Genomic DNA, 17394 nt, shown 5'->3' with positions numbered 1-17394 from the left:
ATAAAACGTGAAACAGAATACTGGAAAAAAAAAAGAACTTCTAAAATAATCTTTTAATACAACAAATGCTTACACATCTTTAGAATCTTTAGAATCTTTAGAATCTTTTGAATCTTTCTTGTGAAATCCCTTCATATTCATATTCATATTCACATTCATATTCATCTTATTCTTTCCCCCCATGAACATGAAGAATTTGGGCATAAACGACTTCTTCTTCTTCTTCGAACCCTTACCGTCCGGCGAGTTATCACCGGCGTTACTGTTACCTTCCGGTGCACCATTCTTCGACTTTACCGATCCGCCGTCTTTCTGCGGTGGTGGATCGCGGTTCTTTTGGCTCAACCCACGGAAGAACCCGCCTGCGCCGTTGCCTTTTTTCTTTTGATCGTTTTCGCCTTTCCGTTTTTGAAGCTCTTGTTCGATATTCAGTTTCGATTCTTTTGCGAGTTCGGCTTTTTGCAACGCGACGTTTAGAGCGTCTTTTCGTGCAGCCAATTCGGAGTTGAGTTGTGTAAGTTTGTTCAAGCTTTGCATTTCGGAGTCCTTGGCTTCATCGATTTGAGTCATGGCATCGGTCACCCGTTTGTTAGCCGCTTCCTCGGCTTCGTGGGCCCGTTTACTCAGCTCGTAGTATTCCTCCAACGAGATTGTAACCCCACCTTTTGGTTCTTCGTTTTTCGGCCCTCGAGCCGACTCGCTCTCGTGAAGCGCGGTAATGGCTCCGAGAGCCAGCTTTTCTGCGGCTCGTGCAGCTTCGATCTCCTTCTGAGCCGCGGCTAGTCTAGTCGTCATCGAATTGGCTCCGGCCTTGGCTTGCTCGGCGGCTTCTTTGGCTTTCTTTAGAACCAAACGAGCGCCTTCCGCCATTGATTTCGCGTTTTCGGCTTCTTCGCTTACTTTCTTCAGCTGTTTCGGGAGTTCTGCCATTTTTTCTCGAGCTTCCTGCTCTTTTCTTCGAAGATCATCGAGCTCGGATCGGGTTTTTTTGATCTCGGATTCTAAAGACACAACGGCTTCCGAGCCCAACCCTTTTTGCTTCCGGATCTTCTTCAGAACGGCTTTTTCGCTCTCGAGCTTGGCGGATAACGAATTTGCAGCGGTTTTCAAACACATGATGTTTTCCGTTGCTTTCTCGATATTGTGGTTCACTTCATCGAGATTCTTTTTCGCTTCAGCAACGCCTGCTTGTATATCTCTACGCGTAAACTTGTTACTGTTATTGGATTCATTATCGTCCAAGTCCTCGGCCATTTTCGCTTGCATGTAAACCGCTAACTCGTCTTTCAACTTTTGAAGCAAAACTGAAGCTGTATCGAGTTTTGATCTGAGATCTTTCGCTAATTGAATTTGTTGGTGCACCTTTTCGAGTTCTTCTTCTGATTTTTTCAGTTCTTGCTCCCAATTTATAGCTTCTTGATCTCGATCGCTAGTTTCTACGATTCGGTGTTCTTCGGACTCCAAATGGGCAGCATGTGTGGATTCTATCGATTCTTTTGTTGTTATCAGTTGGATCGTCAAATTTTCGACTTCTCTCTCGATTTCTTTAGCAGCAGAAACGGCTTCTTGAGCTTTCTTTATAGCCGCATCTCGTTCGGATACTAAAACAGAATAATCTTTACGGATTTCTTCGAGTTCGTCTCTTACGGAAATCAGTTCCTCGGCTGCGGCTAGATGTCGGGCTTTGGCGACCTCGAGCTGAGTCTTGGCGGCAACACTTGATTCCTCCGCGATCCCTTGCTGCAATTCTTGAAGTCGTAGCTGGGCAAGTTCGGAATCTTGTTTTGCCTGACGTTCTTCGGTTTGTGCTCGCTCGAGGTTCAGCTTCAGTTCTTCGATCAGCCTCTTGGTGCTGTCGAGATCCCGTAACGCTTGCTCTTTGGCTTTTTCAGCTTCCTCGGACTTCTTCTTAAACACCGGAATCTCCTCATTTGCCTTTTCGAGTTCTTGTTCTATGAACTTGCGTCTCTGCATCACCAGATAAACCTTTTTAGAAAATTTCACAAGGGAACCAACGAGTATACGTTCCAGTTGAAGCAAAGGTTACACTCAGCTTTCTACAACACTAAAAATGTCTAAATGTTCAAATAGATTGATTTACAAGATTTAAATTTATAGTACCAAACAATTATGCATCTTGTACTAAAAAGGTGTTTGGGATTGCTTATAAAAACAACTTATTGACTTATTTTGGTGTGACACCGGTAATAAGCATTTTTGAGTGTTTGGATAAACAACTTATATCGGTGTCAAACCGGTAATAAGAAGTATTTGAAGAAGTTAAACCCTTCTAACTTATGATAAGTCGATAAGTGTTTTTGTAAAAAAACATAAGTTGTTTCAAATAAGCAATCTCAAACACCCCCTAAAATGTTACAAGAGGATGTTAGGACTACAACTTTTTTAGTTAATTTTTAAAATAAAGTGTCATATTAGCTTTTTTTACATGATAATTTTGATAAGTGGTTATGAACACGCTTTTTATAGACACCTGTTTTTAAAACATATATAAGATCCCACATTGGTTGGGGAGGGAAACAAAGATTGCCTTACCCGATACCTCCACCATGAGCCCCGTTTTAAAACTGCGAGCCCAGGTGTGAATAAAAGTGGAATATATCTGGTACGGTTAGCCTGAGATGATATTTTCAAATAATGTCGTATAAAAAGACTACAGAACACTTTATTTCAGAACTGTCCTAACAAACTTGTTAGCAGGCCCTAAAGTGTTCTATCAACTTACTGTAACACACAAACACACGTGTATATATATATATTTATATATAGGTGGAGGTTCAAACGAGAACACCTCCATTTTACGAGAACGCGAGAACACCCTTATCACATGTGATAATACGCGTGAGGGGACCCTGTGATGTGCGGACGATGTGTTCTATGATTGTTTGGTACTATAAACTTAAATCCAGTCTATTTATAAACCTGATTTTGTTTCAGTGGTAACTAGAAAACGACTAAGATAACCAATAAGATGCATCAAAATCCGAATGTGACATACCTCATCTTTCTGAACTCTGTGAGCTTTCCAGTCAACAATTCCACCAAACTTGGAAACGGCTTCTTTAACCGATTCAAAGGGAGCAGCCGTGTCAACATGACCAACTTTCGAGTCATACTTATCGAGCTGTTTCTTTGAATCATCTTTCTCTACGTTTGAAGAACTGTTGCTATAAGATGTCTCTATATTTTTGCTGCTATTAGATGGCTCTATATTTTTGCTGCTATTAGATGGCTCTATATTTTTGCTGCTATCAGATGGCTCTATATTTTTGCTGCTATCAGATGGCTCTATATTTTTGTTGCTGAAAGATGCCTCTATATTTTTGTTGCTGAAAGATGCCTCTATATTTTTGTTGCTATAAGATGCCTCTATATTTTTGCTGCTATCAGAGGGCTCGATATTTTCATACTTTTTATGTCCGGAAGATATCGATGAGTCTGGACTTAGGAACGTCTCCTCAGCAGTACTACTAGGGGAAGCAGGGTATATTTCTTGTTGTAGGATATATGGGTCTTTTGAATATCTGTCTACAAGTTCCGATGAATTAACTGACCCATGAGCTTTATCATCAGCCATTCCAGAAAGATCAGAGAAGCCAAGTCGGCTGTTTATCTGAAATTTGATTAATCAGACAATTTACAGATTTTCGATGAACTGATATATGTATGCTGATTCAATTCTTGAACAGGATTGCAAATTTACGGGTTGATTGGAAGAAAATATATTAATGATTGAAGTAAACATGCCAAACAGTAGAATGGAATTCAAAAAGGTAATAACTTAGACCTTGAAAATGGACCAAACAAGCCCAGTAAATCCCACATAGAGGTAGGGTCTAGGAGTAGGATGTAAGCAAACTTTGCCTCTACTTGGGGTAGAGAGGTTGTTTCAGGTACAGGTGAGAGTGTGTGCAAACAAGCAATGAGTACAGGCATGAGGGAAAGACGTAAAAGAAATCGGTTAAACAAGAAAACACAAAGCCTAGTACTAACAAATACTATTACAATAAGAAAATTTAAAAACTAGTATGTAACAAACAGTCACACAAGTAGAAATAATAAGAGGCAAATAGTGCCCGGCTAACCTAAAGTCCAACATGCTACCCCTCTCATTGTCTCTCATTTTAACTACTCCGAAAAAAGCAAAAAGGAACATAACCTCCGAAATAATAAACAAAATTGACCCACATTGAGGTCCCAATTGTACGACTTTGGTATGATGTCCTTCTAACATGGATTCATATGGAACATCGTGCCACCATACAAACACGGTATATAGGATAAATACTGGCATATCAAATCTGCACTCTGCAGTGTGTGGTTCTATGGTGCTTGATCAACTTTATGATTTCTCTATCATGTCGAATTCAGATTACACAGTCTTTCTGCATTTGTTCAACTTATCTTAAAACCATTACTCTTTGCTATGTATATACACACATTGTTGATTTCAAGTTTCTTCATTTATATGACGTATGACCTCTGGGATTTAAAGCGTGCATATTGATATATGAAAACAAAAGATTCTTACCCTCTTTTCAGAACACCCTACATCAAAATGTTACACAAGCACGATCATCTGTATACCTATTTTAGCGCCATATTTTGAATCCGTGTATCTTCCTTTCTTGCGAGTGTAATCCCTTCTCTAAACTACAGAACTAAAACTTTTCAGCTCCCCCATTATTGAACCCTCACTTCAAACAAGCCTTAAAGCAACTAGCAAAGTTAGTTCTTTAGTGTTCGAACCACACAAACACTTTCTTCACAAACACAAAGGATAAACCGCATACAAAGACTTCGGTGACTAGCTAACTATCTTAAAACCATGGAACCTGACTCCCTGAGTGCACTAGGGTCACTCTTAATGAACCCACTTCCTAAAACCTTCTGTAAAAAGGCTAAACCCAATGCCGAAACAGATATGCTTATAGACTCAGCTTCAAGCCACCAGATCATGATCAGCTTCATTGATGGCCACTAAGGGTATACTTGTTTATATTTTCTATCCCCAAATGTATATAAAAAACCAACAATTTCTGTACTAGAAACCCCAAATTTCCAATGAGAATTAGGTTAAAAGAAGGAGAATTGATAAATAATCTCAAAATAGGGAAGTCCATCAAGCATTTATGAACATTTACAAGCAAATTAGATTAACTGAGCCAAAATATCATCATAATCCCTAAATAAAACCAACAATCGGAATCGATTAATCCCAGGCTTCAATTTTCCCTTACCGCCATACCTAAATAAGCAATAGAATCAAAGCAATTCATAGCTAGCGAATTCTTAACGGAACAACGATGATTCAATGAGCATCCACAAGAAAGAGTTTGAAGATTAAACTGATCACAGAAATTGCAGAGAAATGGATAGCGAGCATACAAGCAAATCCCCGGAGTCAAATCCAGAAGCTTATTGCAAAATCCCTCCGGATTTTGGCCCCCGAAAAGTCGAATGAATCCAACAAATCAACAATTATAGCTCCAAATCCACTGAAAAACAAAACCAAAACCATCATCAAAATTGATGATTAAATCATGCAATTTTTGAAACAGAAAACAATAAACATGGTGGCGGAGCATACCTCTCGATGAATAAAAAATCATTTTCTTCTCTTTAACTCTGAATGAAGATTCAAATGATACCGATTTCCCAAATGACGAACAGGATTGAATAAAATCGTGTAATTTTGTTAACCACAACATAATCTGAGAGGCAGAGCTGTTTTTCAAAAGAAATTCAAATCCCTTTATTTTATTTTATTTTGTCTATTTTTAGATGATCTGATATTTGATTGCGAGAGGCTTGCAGATGCTGCCATTGTTTCTCCTCTAAATATAGATGGATTCGACCCATGCAGAACCTTCACGCCTCGTCAATGGTGTTTTTGAATTGGAGCGGGGGTTAGTTTTGTAAATTGATCGCGTTAGATGAGAGTGTGGGGGTCCCAGTTTTGGACGGTGACTAAGGTCAGTGAAGGAAGAGAATAGAGGTTGGTGCAATGAATTGACTTAACTGTCCTTTACGCCAATATCTTGAGCGAAACATCGTGTGCGAGAAGAAGAGTTAAGGTGAAAAGCGTAACAAGAGATCTTGATTCTTGATCGTCTTTAATTTCAAACTTGCATATGAATCATGCTTGACGGAATTGATTCTGTGTATCTCATTCTAACGTACATCCAATGGTGGAATCTCTTCTTACGTTTATTTTTATCTTAACTCTACTTCTCATTAGAATCCAACCGTCTTCAAATAATATATACCATAATTGACAAAGGTTGAGAAATTAGAATATAATTTAATTAGGTTTGATTATGTGTGTAATTGACGGGACTGAAATGAAATCCATCAAATGAATTAATATATGTTTGGTTGGTTTATTGAATATGACTTCAGATTGTAATAAATTAATGACTAGAAGGGTACTCGTACAATGTAGCGAGATACATCTTTATTTTAATGTTTCGTTTTATTTTTTGTTTATGTTGATATAATACGGTTTATGTGGTTTTGAGAAAGATAATGTTTTTACTTTTGAATAAAAATAAATTTGAAGACATCATAAATTTTGAAAAAATATATCGATGTTAATATCAAATTAACTATTTAAAAGTATTTGTTTTTTGTACAATTTCTTTAATTCAAATTTTTATTATAATTTAATTTAAGTCAAATATTGAAGTAATTTATTTTTGACTTAACAATAATTTTTTTATAAAAATAATGATTCTGTTAGTTATCAATGATTATCTTAATTATATTTTAGATTTTTTATATTTAAAGCAAGATGTTTATCCTATATTTGATTATGTTTATCTGCAGTTAGTTACACGAATTTATATATAGAGCTTTAATAAGTTGTACATACGTACAATTTATTTGTAATCTTAAATTTTAAATAATATACATCAATAAACAGTACTTAATGCATAAAAAATGATTTTTAAATTTTTTTATCAAATATTTTATAATATACTATAGATTAATGAACAACATATATGACATTTTCATGCTTTATCACTTAAATTCTAAAATAACATATAATGATAAAATTAAGGGTAAACTATAAATTTGGTCCTTATAGTTTGTCAAAAGTTACATTTTTTATCCTTGCAGTTTTGATGTTACAAGATGATCATTATGGTTTGCAAACAGGGAATTTTCCTATTCCTTTAACGACAGTCAAACAGGGATAAAATTAAGGGTAAACTATAATCTTGGTCCTTATTTTAGTGTCACTTTAATCGTATTAACGAAAACTTTTTAATGACATGTTTTATTATAAAAATATTTATTTTAATATAATTTAATAAACAACTCGTAAATTGGTCATTTTATCTGTTCTATCACATCCAAATATGTTTTATCAAACGCTGAACAACTATTATGTCCTATACTATTATATCAGTTTTCCTTTAAATGTTTTTTATAACACTAGAAGGGTACTCGCACAATGCAGCGATATACATCTTGATCTTAGTATTTCATTTTATTTTTTTATCTCAATCGATGTTATAATATGGTCTTATGTGATTTTGAAAAAGCGACGATATTTTCATTTTTGAATAAAATCTAAATTTGAAGATATCATAAAAAATTTGACAAAATTATATCGATATTAATATTAAATTAACTATTTAAAATTCCTCATTTTTTTGTAATTTTTTAATTCAATTTTTTTAATTATAATTTAATTTAAGTTCAATAACGAAGTAATTTATATTTGGTTTAGTAATATAATTTTCTTATAAAGATAAAAGTTAATTATTTTGTTAGATTTCGATAATTATCTTAATTATATTTTAGATTTTAAAATTTTAAAATGAGATGTTTATCCTTTATTTGATTTTATTTATCCACAGTTAGTTATACGAATTTAAACATGGAGCTTTAATAAGTTGTACTTATGCATAATTTACTTGTAATCTTGAATTTTAAGTAATATCATCAATATATAATATTTTATACATAAAAAATTATTTTTAAAAGTTTTCATCAAATGTTTTGTAATATAATATAAATAATCAGAATGTACAGTCTGGAAAGAGGATCCGGCTTTTTCTTTCCCGACATTATACATATAAAGCACAATGATACTTTTACACCTTTAATAGAAATCAATCCCATCGCATGTTTTAATTAACCAAATTCTCCTTTGCGAATCCGATTCTTCAAACCAAATGCACGTTTTCCTTATTTACTCACAAAAAATTCTTGAAACTTACCTCTGTAATATATATATATATATATATATGTATGTATATATATATATATGTATATATGTATGTGTGTGTGTTATTTCATCATAAACACAGACCAAGAGGATGCATAAAGGACATATAATTGGGCGAAATGGTGTACAAGAGTTGACATTGGAGGAGTTCAAGATATGGTTGATGACATTTGATGTGAATAAAGACGGTCGGATTAGTAGAGAAGAGCTCCGGGAAGCCATCCGTTTCAGAGGAGGTGGTCGCATCACCACCCTGATCAAGGGGCGGTGTGGGGTGAAATCCGCCGATGCCAACCGCAATGGTTTCATCGATTACGACGAGATCAAGAACCTCGTGGAGTTTGCAGAAAAAGTGTTGCATCTGAAGATCGTCGATGCTGGTTTCCAACAACAAAACCTTGGCGTCGTGTCGCGTTCTTGGACTTTTTGTCGTTGAAACTTGAATAATTTACGTGTAGTTTGATAGTGTTTGATGTCATTTGTTCGTGTGTGATATGTTTGAGACGTCGAAACAATGAAAAAGACGTTAGAAATAATTGTTAATTCAAACCCTTTTTAATTGTTGCATTCAATACGATTTGATGTACTAAAATCTTACTCATCAAAATAAATTATAGTGTTAACTTCTATAGATAAACACTTACTGGGTAAGCATTTGGGTAAACAACCTCTAAGTGACACTTCCCCATCAACATTTTAGAACTTCCAAAAACTACTATTTTATGAACATGAATTTTACAAGTTGTTAAAGTGCTACTTGAGAAATCGATCTCAAAAGAGAAGTATTTTTTGTAATGAAATTTATTATAAGGTGAATATTTTATGCCAACGTATACCTACATGAAGAACATTACAAATTCAAATGAACAAATTTGAATGCTGCTAATTCTACTGGAAATTAAAGTTTGGACACACATTCTTTAGATTCCTTTTCGACGCAATCGGGCAGGACGTCAGAAAATACATCGCTACATCTCTTACCGTATGCTAGCAATCGGGTTTATTGTGCAGCTGGCCGTTCACTCGCATCATCGTTCACGAGAGCAAGATCATATCCCTGAACATCAGCAACACAATCAACTTGAAGAGTTTGATATCGCTCATGGACTTTAAACACAAACGACCATGACGCCTTTGATCAGTCGAAAGTTGGAGGCGGAAGTTTCCGGAAGTTCCGTGAGTTGTAATCCTCCCCCAAACGAAAACCAGATGGGGAAGCATGGATGTTATGTTGTACCCCCTCCATACCAAAATAAATGTCCACGAGAATAAAAGACATACAGTTTTAGAAATGTGTAATTATTACACTTTTCAATTAACTAAATGACAATTTTACCCTTAAAATTAGACGGGTATTGAATTTCTCTATTTCATAGTTAAGGGTAGAATTGGAAAGTAAGCAACTTAGTTTGAAAGTGGACACTTATTTAGGGAGAAACTAAAATAGAACAGTGGACGCTTATTTTAGAAACCAAGGCGGTACGATTTGTTGGTTTAGTTATGATAGTAGTGTAAGGCGAAACAAACCTCCTTGTGCACGCATACGGGCGGGAAAATGCCGTTGACAATAGTATGAAGGGAGGAATATGATTTTGGGTCGATACAACGGTTTACAACAACCTCTCCCTGTCAAAAAAATCCAGAAAAAAACATAGCAATAATCGTACTTAACGAACTGACATCATGATTAGAATCAAGTGATTAAGGGTGATACTATGTACCTTAGGATTGATGATGAAGATTTTTCCTTTCGGTATTCCAACCTTGAGGTAGCTAAACTCATCGGTGTCTCTATTTCCAAAACCAGCAAAGAACGGATTCCAATCAGCCGGAAAACACGCCCTGATATCCTGGAAATTTGAAACCTTTGTGAGAAATCGCTTGCTTCGGTATAAATAGTAACGAACTAAGAACCAACCTCCAAGCAAGAAATCTTGAATTCGTGAGGCGCTCTTCGAATAACTGCAAGAAAAACGAGAGTAAACGTTAGTGGTATATTGATTCATGACGCCATCTTCCTCTCTTGCTTCTAATCTACTAAAGGGCCGTTTACTAAACACTTGTGTGGTAAGTGCTTACCGGATAAATTTCCTTATCGGATGAACATGAGAAGGGCCAAGAATCTTACCGGGTAAGAGCGAGGAGAAAGGTGGAGAGTCTTACCCGGTAAGTGAGGATCACGACTCTTATCTAGGTAAGCGCTTATCCAGTATGTTTTGATGTATAAAAATCTTGCGCATCAAAATAAATCATAGTGTTAACTCCTATCGGTAAGCTCTTACCGGGTAAGCAATTGGGTAAGCGGGCCCAAGATACATTACATTATAAAATAGAAACCTCGAGTTACACGACACGCAGACTGTATTTATAAAACTTATAACCAAGATGAAAGGGCAATAACCCGTTCGCCGTGCAATCGACATATTTAATATTTATAAACAATTTAATACATTAAATAAAAAATAAAATATGCGTTATGCAATCGAAACCGTTGATTTTGCAAACTACAATTCAGACAGTTTTTCGACATCACGGTATGAGGATCATAATTCACTCATCAAAGCTTCAATAAAGGTGATCCGAAATCTCAAATAAAGATAACAGAAAGACCTATAACTCCTAATATTTGAGCAAAATGTTGATTACTGGCAACCTTGACAGACCACACCCCTTAGGAAACACATGTGAGGAGGCATTTCAGAGCTGACTCAGCGGCTGAGACTAGCGGAGGGGTTCAAGACCTATAACTTTTAACATTGATCTTGAGAAATCTAAGATGGTTCCAAAAGAACAAAGTAACTTGATTTCTTTCTATATAAACCAAGTCAAATAAATAAAAATACTTGCTTCAATTTTGTAGTCAAAGAAATTATTTGATGTTCAGTTGTCAACCTTTTGACATTTTTGTTTAAATTTAACCTCGTGTTTCGTTAATGCGATACACTAAAGAGTTACCTTCACGAAACAGTGACGGAAAGAGTCCATCAGGGGAAATAACGACAGGTCCTTCGGGCAAAGCCTTTCCTTCCTGCAAAGAGAACTCAAACAAAGAACTCGAATAACTTCAAGAGAAAATATGAGTGAAATCTTTGCCTTGAATTTACCTGCTTAAGGTTGATTAAGAACTGTCGAGTGACATCGGCTTGAGAAATTGACCGAGCACTGAGAAACAGAATTTGGTATCCGTTTTCCTACAACACAAAAACATGACAATGAAACCATGATATCACAAAAGATACACACTCCCTCCATCCAAAATTGATTGCATTGTTTGTGGGGCGGACCCCTATGGTGCATAGGTGGCATGGGCCATCATTTCGTTCCTCTGCCGTAGTGTAATTTTTTAGGGTAGTGAAAGGTGCCACCATATTATTCTGCAGGGTGCAACCCGTATATTAAGTCATTTGTACGGTCTTTTCTCCCCTTCAACTCGCAGGTTCAAATCCCAGTTCTATCATTTTCTTGGTTTTTAGCTTTTAGTTTCAGGTTTATTATGTTACTGAATTCTTTTGGGATAAAACTTAAAAGACTCGGACAAAGGACCTCATATAGAAAAAGCAAGGAACTAACCAACAGACCAATAATGATTTTGTAAAAAAATATCCATAGCTTCGTTTTTATAGTCAAAGGGTGCCCACCACTTGAAAAAATCTCTAGGTCGCCTCTGGTTGTTTGACCGAGAACTATCTGGTCATTAGTATTTGACTATCAGTTAAATGTCAAAACTACCCTCATTAAATCATAACAGGGGCAATCTTGTGGATCAAAATAAGCATCATAAAACTATTGTGATTATTAGCATCTCTCTCTCTCTCTATATATATATATACATATATATATCTACATGTGATTAAATGTTTAAGACAACAAACCTTGATAGCCGAAAAGAGATGTGTTACGCCTATATGTGACCAGTCTCTTCCAACCAAAGGCATGAACTGTCCTAGAACATCAGATCTGTAAAACAAGATCGGGAAGAATATAAAATTCTGGAAGGATGGGAATATAGGAACATGTTTAAATCCATTTTTTCAAAGGGAGCTCTTGGTGCACCGAGGATCATCAGCTTCTGAATGGAAGCCATTTTTTGCGTTTAGGGTCTTCAATACTTCGAGACACCTCAAATAATTGGATATGTTATATGTATGGTTATAAGAACATAAAATGTATACACTCCCGCTGCTTGTTTCTATTTATATGTGTTGAGAACCTAGGTTTCGTGGTTACAATCACTTGGATAATTCTTGGATCATGTATTGTTAGCACTTTCCAAATACTATATTTCGACCCTTTTATGTCTTAGATTTCACGAAGCAAGTATTACCGTAATAATCCAATAATTCACTCTAGTTTCAAAGCAGAAAACTCAAGTATATATACACACTAGATTAACCGTTTTACATATTTATAAGAGAGATCAACGGTTACGGGTGAGTTAGGCGGTTAATAAATAACTACTCAGCAGTTATAACTGCTTATGGATAAGGTTGAAAACAGATTAGAGGCTCTGGGTCAGAAGACTCAGAAGCTTCTTCTGACTCGGAACCCTTCTCAATCAGAAGCTTCTGATGCAAACACAAAGGCTTCTGAATCCATACTTGGTCTCCAAAACACCAAGTTTAACCTTCTGAACTTCATTCAGGATGTTTAGAAACTTATAATTCCAAAATAATCCCCTTCATAAAATCAGTAGAGGTCAACGCCAGGGGCGCTGCCCCTTGGAGGGCGGTATTTGCGAGTGTGCACTCTGCATCTCCTACTCACATTATGTTTTCCTAGTCACCTATTGATGATACTAAAATCACCAATAATATGTTTTCTCACTCGTTTTCTCTTTTCAAGTTCTTTCATAATTTTTATAGGCTCGTTATTTTTGTGTTTTCTAGAATGTGGCATCCCTGTAGAATTTGACCAATTTAGATGATGATGCAATTCAGAAACCCCCTTAAGCAACTTTAGAAGGTGTTTGTCCGGTCTATATGCTCAATATAAAGCAACAAAAAGAACTATCCATTGCCTGAATATAACCAAAAAAAAAAACTTACTTGGTAATTGTTCCATCAACATCTGAGATCACAATGTGAGAGTCCCATCTCCACAGAAAAATTCTGGCATAAACCTGAACAGTATCTGCATAGTGTAAGCAACATAACACAAACTATACAAACAAAAAGACATAAACCTGATCACGAACGAAAAAAGACTGCAAACCTGTTGATTCCCGAGAACTGGCGTTGAAAACTTAAAGGTTACTGTGTTTTTTCCCTCTGTAAGATTCAAAGACTCTAGTTGTTCGGGTGTTGGAGTGAGTTCTCTGTGCATCTTATGTGATTTCGATAAAGGGTCTTTTTCTCCATCGACCTCTGACGCACAATCAAAATCAGAATCTTTTTTACAGTCATGTTCTTTATGAGAAAACTTTTTACTTCTTGATCTTTTAAAGGGCCAAAGGCTCCAGCTTTTATCAGTGCCATCATGAATGTTGGAGGGATTACCTGAAATAGGTGTTCCATAAGACATCACCATTGTTGCATATCTAGCACAACACTCACTACAACAAAATTAGGTTTATAGAACGTCTAAACTGTCCAAGTGTTCTAATAGAATACTTTTTTAGGACTTACTTATATAGGACCACACAATAAAGCATCCTATCTAAAAAAGTTACAATAGGTTTACAAGACGTTTTGGATGTTTTAACAAGTTTTTTAGAACACTTTTAAAATAAAGTGTCGTATTAGCTATTTTATAAGACACTTCTCAAAGTGTCCCATAAAATAGCTAATACGATACTTTATTTTAAAAATCTTCAAAAAAAACTTGTAAAAACGCCTAAAAGCATCCTATAAACTTATTGCAACACTTTTAGATAGGACACTTTATTGTTTGGTCCTATAAACAAAGTCCTATAAAACATTCAATTAGGACGCTTAGACTTGTTAGACATCCTATAAATCCAATTTTGTTGTAGTGACTTCAGTTCCATATGGTCACACTCACAAACTAATATTAACCTTTGAGGTCAGGATAAATAAGATTCAACTTCAGAATTAGTATGATTTTCAAAAGAGATATAATGCACAACTTTGAGGTTTAAAATTGGTTCGTTTGACATCAAAAATCAAACCATAAATTTTTTTTACACAAGGTTGCAATAAATAATTGTCTTACCACCTGCATTACTTCCGTCTTTAAGATTCTTTGATTTAGTATCTGCAGACTGAGAATCAGATAGTTGTTTATCGCCTTCTTTTATGATCCTTGAAGCATCTTTCCTGAGTATGTCCCACTTAGAGAATTTTCGTTTGGAATCAAGACAGTAATACGAAGAAGCATCAAGATTATTTGGATTAAATTCATCAAACTGTGACCACATATTGGGCAGAGACTTGGCCTGTGTTCCAGTTTCCTCTTCTGTAAGTTGACAATTCTTGACTATATCTGCATCACTTGGAAACCTTCGAATATTTCCCTTCGGCCCCTCCATATCATCTTCCTTGATCTCCTTATGAAATGTGCATGGAGATGAATCTGAACCATGGTTCACTTCTGAGGTAGATGGGGGTTGAGTTTCTTGCTCTAAGTGGTTGGCACTTGAGTTTCTATCATCAAGATCACTGAACGTAAACTGTTCCTCCACAACCCTTTCTGGTGGTTCCAAAAGAGATGCATTTGAACCATCTTGAAATTCACCGTTTGACTTCAATGGCGATTTGATTTTATCGGTTTCATTTGCATCACTCGTACCCTTATCATCTTCAGCTCGACAAACAGAAACTTCAACAACATTAACTTCTTCTGAAACATCTCCTTGCCGGATACAAGCAACTTCTGTGTAACTTTCCTCCACAGCTTTTGAAGGCTCTTCAGCTGTTTCTGGCCCATTAGAACCATCCGACCCAACTTTTAAGGTCTCACCGTTTTCCAAAGAACCCAAATCTCCTTCATAAATTTCTACATTGCCATCACTGTCAGCATTTGCTACAATAACTTTATCAACCTCCTTTGCAACTTTAGTGTTTCCCTCATTATCCTCCAAATTATTTACAAAGTGTTCTTCATGCAAAACCAAGCTGGCCTCCAATTTTCCACTAGTAATCTCCCCATCATCCTGGTTAACTCTTCCATCATTTCTATTGTTAGTTTCAGAGGGAAGAGTGGTAGACCACTTCATTTCCAAAAGATCAGCAGCAATCTCAGCACTCTCTCTGGAATTCCTCCTACCAACACTTAAATCATCTTCTTCATTATCGCTCCTAGCTTTCCTACTAAAAACAAACCCTAAATTCCTAGAGAAAGACTTGGAATCATTCACATCAATCAGTGAATTGCACTGATCAAAATTAATATCAAGACTTTTAGACTTAATTGGCCTAAGGCGTCGGCCTTCCCTATCGGGTTCGCCTAATATTTCCTCAGGATCTACATCTTCCCGGAGAAAGTAAGCCTCCCCTCTAGGATTCAAATACATATGAAAACCGGCTTCGACCCCGTTAACATTTATGTCAACAACTCTCTCTTTTGCTTTGAGAACTCCTTGAAATTTCCCAAATCTAACATACCAAGGAGATGATTTCAAGCTACCATCTTCGTGTTGAACCACAACGATATCTATGGCCCCACCAAACGGATGAAAGGGACCAGAGACCGTAGAAACCCCCCGGGTGATATAGCTGCTTAGCCTGCCTACAGCATACATCTTGCCCTAAATTAGGAGGTCTGAGGGTTCACACACCCACTTCACCAAAATCACATCACCAATTTGAATAATTATAATAAATTAACACCCAAATCTTGTAGCTCTACCAGTAGGATACAATAAGCTCTAACCATTTAAATTTCCCAACCAAGTCGGTGGCAGTCGATTATATCAAGATTTAAAACACCCAATTGATTGCCCACACAAATGTGAAGCTATTTCTAAGCTCAACACGGTTCGACACAACCACCCCCAAAAAAAACAAAACTCAAACTCAAAACCTCAAATGAACATTAACAACGATTAAAAATGAAAAACTTACGATCAAAAGTTTCTAAATTTATATACATGCAGACAACCCATTTGATGAAAAACCTCAATAGAAAAACAAAAAGGAACAACCAACATCAACAAGATTGAATTCATATACAGTCTAGAAATGCGGAAAAAAAGGTACTCTTAATCAAAGATTCAAACGTAAATGATGGATGAGAGAATCCGAGAAAATGACACCCCCACCTCCCCTGGATTCTCTTTTGAATCAAAATGCAAATGGGCAAAGAAGGGGCTGGGCCAAGAGAGTCTAACCTGGAGAGAAGAAAAACAGAGAGATTGAAGGAGGCACGGTTATTTTGCGACCGAGGTTCTTATTGGATTTTAGTTATTTTCTTGAAAGATCGATGATGGAGAGCATAAGTAGTTAATGGAGGTGTAGAGGGAGGGAGGGAGGGAGGGAGGGAAGGGGGACATAATCGTCCGTTCCTGGTTTTTTATCTCTTAACTGATATAACCTTCCCATATCTGCTTCTGTTTCTTTTGAGTTTCCCTTTTCCATTCAAATGCCCCATTTTTATTATATTTTTAAAATATATAAAATATAACTGAAAATTAATAAAATAATTATTTTCAGGCTTTAAATTCATCTTTTAGTCATTTCTCTTAAAAAATTTAAAAATATTACTAAGTTTACAAGTGTCACCTTCTCAAAAAGAATAAAATATTAAAAAAATATGTTTTTGAACCAGGTCTGTAAATATATGGATCAAATCTATAAATTATCATGTTAATTTACAGATTTGAACCATAAGAAAGTCTATTTGATTTTTATTTAATATATTTTCAATTAATTTGATTTTATATTTATTTTATCATATATCTATATTATATTATAAAACATTTGATAAAAACTTTTAAAACTCATTTTTTATGTATGAGTGTTGTTTATTAATACATATTACTTAAAATACAGGATTACAAGTAAATTGTGCATAAATACAACTTATTAAACTTTCATTTTTGAATTTGTGTAACTAACTGCAGATAAACATAATCATATAAAGATAAACATCACATTTTAAATATAAAAATCTAAAATATAATTAAGATAATCGTTGAATTATAATTGAAAACTTAATTATTATTTTTATAAAAAAATTAT

At 35.6% G+C, this 17394-nt stretch overlaps 2 protein-coding genes across 2 annotated transcripts; both read right to left on the bottom strand.

The window, feature by feature from the left end:
- Positions 1-69: 69 nt before the first annotated feature.
- LOC112510911 (protein WEAK CHLOROPLAST MOVEMENT UNDER BLUE LIGHT 1-like) lies at positions 70-4989 on the bottom strand. Its single transcript, XM_025116265.1, has 3 exons — positions 4846-4989; positions 3017-3631; positions 70-1968 (listed from the first exon to the last, which is right to left on the bottom strand). Exons 1-3 carry the CDS (start codon positions 4987-4989, stop codon positions 70-72), a joined length of 2658 nt encoding a protein of 885 aa, XP_024972033.1.
- Positions 4990-9088: 4099 nt separating this feature from the next.
- Positions 9089-15956, bottom strand: LOC112510910 (phosphatidate phosphatase PAH2-like). The gene is made up of 10 exons (XM_025116264.1): positions 14429-15956; positions 13480-13752; positions 13303-13372; positions 12130-12214; positions 11362-11448; positions 11213-11285; positions 10176-10219; positions 9979-10107; positions 9785-9883; positions 9089-9314 (listed from the first exon to the last, which is right to left on the bottom strand). Exons 1-10 carry the CDS (start codon positions 15954-15956, stop codon positions 9258-9260), a joined length of 2445 nt encoding a protein of 814 aa, XP_024972032.1. The 3' UTR covers positions 9089-9257.
- Between the last annotated feature and the right edge of the window lie 1438 nt (positions 15957-17394).

Source organism: Cynara cardunculus (genome assembly GCF_001531365.2).
Source record: "Cynara cardunculus var. scolymus isolate 2C chromosome LG 4, CcrdV1, whole genome shotgun sequence".
NCBI lineage: Eukaryota > Viridiplantae > Streptophyta > Magnoliopsida > Asterales > Asteraceae > Cynara > Cynara cardunculus.
This window is presented reverse-complemented; position numbering and strand designations above follow the sequence as displayed.